This window comes from Notolepis coatsorum, assembly GCF_963971535.1.
Source record: "Notolepis coatsorum genome assembly, contig: SCAFFOLD_1384, whole genome shotgun sequence".
NCBI classification, from domain to species: Eukaryota; Metazoa; Chordata; class Actinopteri; order Aulopiformes; family Paralepididae; genus Notolepis; species Notolepis coatsorum.
In genome coordinates, this window is record NW_028169311.1 from 24,890 (window position 1) to 34,084 (window position 9,195).

Sequence of the window (9,195 nt, forward strand, 5' to 3'; positions counted from 1 at the left end):
CACTTCAGTTAAATAACAGTGACATTAAACTATGTATCCCTTAAACGATTCCTCTTTTTTTCAGTATCAGGGAAATGAAATCTAAAATGTACAAACTAGCAAACTCTTAACAGTGCATAGTAATAAGTCGGTGCAAATCTTTCCAATGTGAGGTATCAAGAGGTTTATTTGTTAAAAAAAATAGATAAGACATATGCATGGTAAAAAAAAAAGACATGCTAGGTTCCTATTATTGCAAAATACAATAATATAGAATACAATAGGCATTGAAAAAATAATAGATGACAAGATATGCATGGGGGAAAAAAAGACATGCTAGGTTCCTGAGAAACTGGTTCTTATGTACACTACTATGCTATATACAATTTACAGTGTCTGTCTATTATATTGTGCAAAATATAATAATAATATAGAATACAATAGGCATTGAAAAAATATAGATGACAAGATATGCATGGTAAAAAAAAGACATGCAAAATAAAACATAATATAACTGTTTAAGGCACCTAGTTTTACTCAAATGTACAGTTTAAAAAATGTGCAGAGGGATGGGGGAGAAAGAAGGGAAACACCTGTTTCGTTACACATCAACGCAATTCCTTCTACAATCATTAGAGCCTGTGATAGGTAGGTGGTGTAGGTGGTTCTCCAAAGTTCTCATAATTTTGAGGGGCAGGAGGCTGTGGGTGTGCAGTGCGCTGCGATTCGAACATAGTGCACATCATCCTCATGAAGGCCACGCTCTCTCGCTCTAATCTGCGGTCAACAAGCTCGCTCTCTCGCTCTGATCTGCGTCCAGCAAGCTCGCTCTCTCGCTCTAATCTGCGGTCAGCACGCTCGCTCTCTTGGGCTGATCTGCGGTCAGCCTCCTCGTTCTCTGCTCTGCGCTCTCCCTCTCGTGCTCGCTCATCGCGCGCGACCTCTCGCTTCCACAGGTCCTTGCGCTGCTGTGCCTCTCGCTCTGCTCTCAAGTCCAAACTTCTCGCTTCTCGCTCTGAACGCAGATCCTCTGCTTGGGAGAAATCCAGGCATCTCTTATTGGTCAGGTCTATAAAGGCACCCACAGTGTCTCTTTCATCAGCAGTCCTCTTCCGCCGGGTGTTGGGACTTGGGCCATCTGAAACTCCTGTATATATGCAAGCAAAAATATAAAATTAAAATTAATTGAAGGCAGGCTACAACCAAAATATCACTTTTTGTGTGGGCAGTTAGTGTATTTGTATAAAACCAACTACAGTAACTTTGCATAATGCTAAAACACAGGTTTTGGCCACAGACTGACCAGGCAGACACTGAAGGCATGAGAATATAGATGAATATAATTGCTAAAACTTTGTACTTACCGATTAGCAGGTTGGCGGAAGGACTGACGTCTCTCTCACCAGCAGTCCACTGTGTCTCCAGCAGTCGACTTCTCTTGCGTCGGTTGTCTGGACTAGGGCCTGGGCCATCAGAAACACCTGTATGCAAAAAAATATATAAAATTAATTGAAGGCAGGCTACAACCAAAATATCACTTTGTTGACTATGTGGGCAGTTAGTGTATTTGTATAAAACAAACTACATAATATATGCCGTCTAATCACTGCCCTGTAAAACAGAATGAAATACAGTAACCTTGCATTGATTGAAAACTTTGATTGAAAACGTTATTAACAGATTGCAGAATGGGTACAATACACACACAATTGTTAAGGGGATGCAGACCAGAGAAAAAACGTTCGTGTTGTTTACATCATGAAAATAGATGAATATAATTGCTAAACTTGTACTCACATGGACTCGATGGTATGTCGACCAAAGGTAGTGTGTTCTCCACCTCCGTTGTTGTTGGTTCTGACTGAACAACGGAGGGGTCACTGGACGGTTTGCTGTTGAGAATGTTGTCCACTGCCTCGTACCACGGAAATTTGTCCTTCTCATCAGACGAGCTGCCGGATTTACGCACCACATCTCGTACTTTTAAATATTGCAGCCGCAACTTCTTCACTTTGGCTCGACACTGCTCGACCGATCTGTTGAATCCGTGCACAGCCAGATGATCGGCGAATTTTCCATAAATGTCCGCATTTTTATGCGTCTTGTCCAGCTGTTGCTGAATGCTCTCATCAGCCCAAAACGCTAGCAAGCACTCAATTTCGGCAGCTGACCACAGTGAACCTTTGCTTGTCATGTTTGCTAAATCGATGTTGCTTGGTCGAATAGTTATGACGTTATGTCAGCACCAGGTGCCACGCCCGTGAATAGGTACAAGCTCGCAAGCCACACCCCCCGTTCTCCCCGGGGCCGAACCGGAGACCACCTCTGCCAGCTGATCCCGTTCAGCGGGGGGTGAAACGAATCAGCGCCGTCTCGCTCCGCCAAAAGGGGTGAGTGAGAACACACCCCCCCGTGCTCCGGGACGGTGATTCGATACAAAAGGCTGAGTGTGAAAGCCCCCTTAAAGAGTACGCTTTAAAATAGTGGTAAAAGTCTGGAAATGCTAAACCTCCGTCGGCTTTGTTTCTCTGTGCGGTGGATCTTTTTATTCATGGAGGTTTGTTATTCCAAATAAATTTATATGCGGTGGAGTGTAATTTTTTCCAGTAACCATCAGGAGGGGGTAACGGTAACATTGAGCTAATGAAGTTGATTCTAGGTAAAACATCCATCTTAACTATTGATACTCGGGCCTGTACTGAGTTTTTAAGTTTGGACCACCTGTCAGTCGTATTTGATCTTATCTTGGAATTTTGTGTAATTGTACTTCACCGTTTGGCTTATAGTAGGGAATACCTCCACTCCTAAACATCTGAAGTGTTTTACCATTGGTATTTTTTCTGGAAGGAGTATATTCTCTGCAGGGGCATAAGTGGTAGGAAGGCCGACTTTGGCCAATTTATCCTAAATCCCGATAGATTGCCAAAGTCATCAATCAACTTGAGAAGATGAGGCATTGAGGTGGTAGGGTTTTGCATGAACAATATTATGTCGTCCGCATATAAACTAATATGATGTTGTGTGCCCTTAATTGCGATTGGTTCCATGGATTGGGATTGTCTTATATATTGTGCTAAAGGCTCTAATGATAAAGCGAGTAGTCCGGGACTAAGAGGGCAACCCTGTCTGAAGGAGCGCGATACCGGAAAGATTTCGGAGGTGATTATACCTGTTGTAATCATGGCCGATGGGTCTTTGTATAATACTTTTATCATATCAATGAATCCGTTTCCTAACCCCATCCTTTCTAGTACTGCCCATAAATAAGACCATTCCAACCTATCAAAGGCTTTCATCGCATCCAGGGACAGCATCGCTATAGGTGGGGTGAAAATTAACATTTTCTTAAAACAAGATTAAATTGACCAAAATCAAGAAAAATAATAAGCCAAATTATCTGCCAGTGGAATAAGATGATCCACGATAATTCTACAAAATATTGGATTTATTGTACCAAATACAAGATATTTTCACTTGATAAGATTGAATTGTTTGCAGTGTACAAATATGCAGCTACCTGAGCCTCCAGAGCACTTCTAGTAGGGCTGGACGGTATGGTCTAAAAAAATAAGTGTCTGCAGGCAGGTAACGTAACGCCTATCTTGGATCCAGTACTTTGACCATGTCTTTAAAGCCCTTTCCATCGACAGTTTGAAAAGGAACCATGTCATTACACAAGTCAACAGTGACAGTGTTTGTTATGTCGGTCCACTGCTGGCTTTTTTTGTCGTTTAACTTAACTTAAAACGTAAATAATCAAAAATAATAAAATTATTCTGTTACATCTGCTGAGCTATACTATAGCTAATGGCAATCAATATCTTCCTTTTTAATGAAATAGGTTTAAGAATCTAATCAGGATTGTTAGCAGAGAGAGAGAGAGGGATGGGGGAGACAGAGTGAGAGAGAGAGAGAGAGAGAGAGAGAGGGAGGGGTCTGCTGCTAGAGTGGAGCTAACGTTGGCTTGCTGAATCTACATCAACAGGCTGCTAGGAGTGGAGCTAACGTTCATTTTCTGAAGGCTACATCAATAGTTAACATTACATAAGGTTTTAGCCCGACGTGGGCATTCCAGAATAGCGAGGATGCAAAGCATGTTAGATGATTGGACCCGTCTCAGAGTTTACATTACAAATAGAAACTGCGCGACTCGCGAGATAAGTTGTCACACAGCTGTGTGCAACGCAGGGCTAGTTCACTTCTAGAATTGAAGGTCCGCTCTGTTCCGTGTCTATTATGAAATGACAATTGCGCGTTGACACGCCCACTATGCAAAGCCTCTGTGCTCCTAAATAAATGTTTCCAGTTCGCACATATCTATTTTGCGAGTGAAATAATCACACTGTAGAGCCCTGCCTCAGCAAGCTAAAGTTAGCTCCACTTAGCAGCCCCCTCCCTCCACACTGTGGTTACGCCATTGCTACTTTAGAGTTGCTCTACCGGTCACAAGGTATAGTCAAAATCCATACCGTAGCGCAAATTCATACCGTTTATACCGTATACCCCTAACTTCTAGTGTCAGCGGACACACCAAAAACCTCATAGCAAAATCACATGCACATGACTCCATGAACATGAAAAACTAGGGGTGGAACGGTACGCATTCGAACCGTACACCGTTCGGTACGACCTCCACGGTTTGGGGCATGTGTGTATTGTTCGGTAATTGGGATGTGTTAGCCTCGAACTAGGCTAAAGTTACGTTAGCCCCAAGCTAACTAACTTTAGCTGCAAGCTAACTAACGTTAGCCGCAAGCTAACCGTGGAAACACTCGCAGCGAAGTGACTCCACGACACCAGAGTGGGGAAGGGGGGTATATTGACAAGGCTTGACAACAGAGGTTCAAAGATAACCGTTTGTGTTCAATAACGAGCCAGGAAAATAGAGCGTCTGTGTCAACTGTGCCGTGAGTCTGTATTGCCAACCCATAACACGACATTTACATCCTGGTCCCTGCTGGGACGTACCAACTCCACACACCACTGTGGGGGGGTTTATATAACATTCCCCATTCCCTTGTAACTAGGGATGTCCGATATTATCGGCCGACCGATATTATCGGCCGATATCGGCAATAAAATGTGATATCGGAAAATATCGGTATCGGTTTAAAAAAAATAAAAAAACAATAACAATATTTGTTATATATATATCCAGTGAAATTATTAGTTACCTGAATTTATTCAGTTTTTTGGACGGGGAAACCCTGCATATATCGGTATCGGTTGATATCGGTATCGGAAATGAAGAGTTGGACAATATCGGAATATCGGTATCGGTAAAAAAGCCAATATCGAGCATACCTACTTGTAACATATACTCTCTTTTTTTTGATAACAGTTACAAAATTCCTTAGTGCAAATCATTATTAATACAAGTAACCCCATAAACGTCCTTATTTAAAACCCTAATAATATTTTCTGTGACTTTTCCTTTTTGATAAGAACGTCTAGTGCTGGTTGAGCATATGCATACTTTATGTTGATGGCCTTTGTCTATAATGTGGTCACAAAAATGGAAAGGTTTAATTTAGAGGTCCTGGAGTTAATCTAGATTAAAATGGCTCATTTGAAGTCTGCCGAAGGCATTCAAAATATGTGTGTTCTACCCAAATAATGAACAGAAGTAAGTCCTTACTTTTTCTTTCCTCCTTACGTTTCTCAGGCCAGGTGGCCCATTACACCATGAGCCCATCTCCCGTTTCCAAAATGCATTACAGACTGTTTGAAAAAGCTGTTTTACCCTGGGCCTGCCCCCCCCCCATCAATCTATGGCCGGCCGGCCCCGCCTCTCTCTCTCTCTCTCTCTCTCTCTGGATCGCTCTTGCGCTCACAGGGAGGGGCTGGGGGAGGAGGAAGGAGGGGGGAAGGACACGTGGCACAGCAAGAGACAGGACATTGGACAAGAGGACAAGGGGGAGGGATTTGCAAGGTCAGTCACAGGATCGCTGCATGAGGCTAGTTAGGCTTCAATACTTGGATAAAATTGTGAAGTTGATTTATGAGTGCTGTAATTTTCTCTTTGACTGTGTGTGTGTATTAATTTAAAATTAGAGAAATCCGAAAACGAGGAAAATTAAAAACCGAGAAATCCGCAAACAGGAAAATTCATATCCGAAAACAGGAAAAGATAAAAACGGATTTCATAGGGCCCTAGTTAAAGGAAAACTCCAACATTTTGGTAAATTAGCTTATTTGTCATCTACCCTGGAGTTAGACAAGAAGATGCATACCTTTTTCTTCTCTGTGCATGCAGTAGGAGTAGGAATACGTTGGGAACTAGGCTAATGGAGGAACCTACTTCCAGTGACTGACGCTAAGCTAGGCTAACGGTGTGTGTCTTCCTACTCTTACTGCATGGACAGAGAAGAAAAAAGGTATGCATCTTTTTGTCTAACTCCAGGGTAGATGGCAAATAAGCTAATTTCGTGTGTGTTGTAAATAAATATTGTTAATATTTATTTACCTAATTTATGTGCAATCGTTTCATTTCAGCTCAGTGTAGAGAAATTAGAGCCATATGAAATCCGCGTTCACGGAATCGCGGACGGAATCGCGGAATTGACCAATAAAAATGGAATCAACTGCAAAACGTGGAATATTGCAGAATTTGGCCTAATCTGGACTGAAATTCCGTTTTTGGGTGGAACGCTTGGTGCACACGCGACCGGGGAGGCGGACGCTAGAGCGGGTTACACACAACACAGGCAGTCTCCCAAGCGTCTCGCTGCTTCGGTGTTTACATCGTCAAGAAGCTAATAAATTCCCCAATAAGCCCTCAATTCAGAGCAGAGCAGTATCCTAATGACTTTTATGCCTCCGGCAATAAGGTGTTTTGCTAATTCTGTCAACGTTCCGTGGACTGGAGCCACAAAAACACTTGCGACACTATTGTGATTAAATAGCTATAACGTTAGGACATGATCGCTTCTTGCTAAATCTAGTGCACCCATCCATTTGTTTAATGCAAACGAGTCATTATACACTGCCCTTTATAATCGAAATAAACTTAAATAGCTATGAAACGTTTTACAGTACATAGGACTATAGATGGAAATGATAGCTTCTTGCTAAATCTGGTGCAATCCATTTGTTTAATGCAAACGATTGTCATTATACACCGTCCTTTATAAACGAAATAAACTAAACTAAAGGTGCCTAAATTATGCATTACTATATTTCATCACAATAAAATAGATATAGCTAGGCTACTGACATTGTGATAATGTCAGTAGTAGCTAGCTGTATCTATTGTTTACACTTGAAATGTGTATTTTTATTTTGTCACAATATTATTTGAAAAGTATTGTGTAAAATGTAACTATTTCTGAGTTGCAGCACTTAAAAACATTAAATGGACTGTTATATCATATTCAATTGTAGACATTTATTCATTCCCACTTATTAGACACTATTTCTGATGGTAAAATGAGCATAAAAAGCAAAATACAGAATTCTGAAATATTAAAACGGAAAAAACGGAATTTGGGAAAAAATAAAATGGAATTTGGAAAATAATAAAACGGATTTCATATGGCTCTAAGAGAAATGCACCGATACTAGCAACCGCCTTACTGCGCACGTCTATGACGACACTGTTGACACCACGTATCCGTGACACGCGCGCCCCGCGAAAACACTAGTCATTTTGGGGGCCTACCACCCCCCCTGAAAAAAATCCTAGGGGAAACACTGAAATGAAAATCACAGATTGGGGCTTAATGGAAGGAATGAGAGGAGGGAAAGCTATGGACACACAGACAGAGACAGACAACTGTGCTGCAACAGAAGAAAGACAAAAAGAAAAAATAAAGACAATAAAAAGAAAAGTAACATACTGATATCCTGATGGTCTGTGGGCTCCTCCTTCAGCCCAGTGGAAATATCCATGGTTGGGTCTAGTGTGTCCTGAGCCTCTTCTTTCTTAATCATCAGTAGGTCACTGGGTGGATCTGGAGCAGAGGGAGACAGCAACTAAGTACTTACAGTAGCATGGAAAAGTATTTGGCCACTTTCTGATTTCCTCTGTAATTGCATCCTCCTGCTCTACTCACATCCGGATGCTCTACGGATGCTCTACTCACATCCGGCTTTGACATGGACGGTCGCATTTCAAAGAGCTCCCGGCCAAACAAACGATACTGTGGATTATGGACTTGTACATTAACTCACCAATGAATCAACTCCAGACAGAAATGGAAAGTAAAGAATGCGCAAATAAATTGTAATCTCATTGTAACTTTTACCTGCTAAAAGGCTCAGAGCACAAACACCCAGCGAATGAAATAGCAGCAGTTCACAGTGTTGACATCGAACCCGGACCGCAAGAAACTACCCCCGACAGGCAAGTTTGATAGGAAATCATCTATTATATTTGCTCCTGTCTGGAGACGTACACCAAAACCCGGGACCGGTTTTGACACGCCGACAGGCGAAGAATCAACTGCTCCTCACACCGACGCCGGCCGTCGAGAACAACAACGACAACAACAACATCCACGCAGCTGCCAGCAGTTGCACCAGCCGACCAGCAAGCGGCGACATCCCCTCACCGAAGCCCCTGCAGATGAGGCGAGAGGGAGAGAACTGGAGCTTACAACCATAGAACCCAGATCGGCACGGGACGTCGAAATCATATACACCAAGGACCCGCCGGTTAGCTCAGCTAGCCCCGCCAGGCTAGCTACAGATGGAGCACTGGAAAATATAACCTCTACCGCCAGCACCAAGCTTGGTGACGCCTATGTGAGGCGAGTTGACGGGAGGTGACGCAGCACTGCCTGGTTCAACCAGTAGGGGGAGTCGAGTTACAGGGTGGAGAGAGGGAACTATCGTTCTATGTGTGTGTGTGTGTGCGACACACACTACAGACATGGACATATTATTTTGCAATGTAATGCTTTTCTGTTGATTATTTGATTGTCATTGGTACAGTAATGGTGTGGTATTTTCGATTAACGTGCGTTTTATGGATAATCAGCTGAGATGTACAGTATTATTATTTACGTTGAGACAACCCAACATGCTGGCCCCGAAGACCCGCCCCTACTCTGCCTCTGATTCGCAGACTGTGGCTCTAGTTAGGCTCTGGTTGGGGGAAATGTAACTGGACCGTCGATTATTGTGATCAGGCTGTCCTGTGGATTTCAGCTGTCTGTTGCTGTACTGAATTTACTGGTAAGTTAACTTAGGTTTAACGTTAGTTTGTTTACTGCA

At 42.6% G+C, this 9,195-nt stretch overlaps 1 protein-coding gene across 1 annotated transcript; it reads right to left on the minus strand.

Annotated features, from left to right (window-relative positions):
- Positions 1 to 223: 223 nt before the first annotated feature.
- On the minus strand, positions 224 to 7,929 carry LOC311248749 (uncharacterized protein). Its single transcript, XM_084339579.1, has 3 exons — positions 7,818 to 7,929; positions 1,344 to 1,460; positions 224 to 1,126 (listed from the first exon to the last, which is right to left on the minus strand). The coding sequence occupies exons 1-3, from the start codon at positions 7,909 to 7,911 to the stop codon at positions 612 to 614; spliced, it is 726 nt and encodes a 241-aa protein (XP_084195705.1). The 5' UTR covers positions 7,912 to 7,929; the 3' UTR covers positions 224 to 611.
- Between the last annotated feature and the right edge of the window lie 1,266 nt (positions 7,930 to 9,195).

Excerpts from the sequence above, each read along its gene's own strand:
- LOC311248749 (XM_084339579.1), bottom strand. The coding sequence starts at position 7,911 with ATGATTAAGAAAGAAGAGGCTCAGGACACACTAGACCCAACCATGGAT. Across the intron at positions 1,461-7,817 it reads CACAGACCATCAGGATATCA|GTGTTTCTGATGGCCCAGGC; the intron begins GTATGTTACTTT and ends TTTTGCATACAG. Across the intron at positions 1,127-1,343 it reads TTCCGCCAACCTGCTAATCG|GAGTTTCAGATGGCCCAAGT; the intron begins GTAAGTACAAAG and ends GCATATATACAG.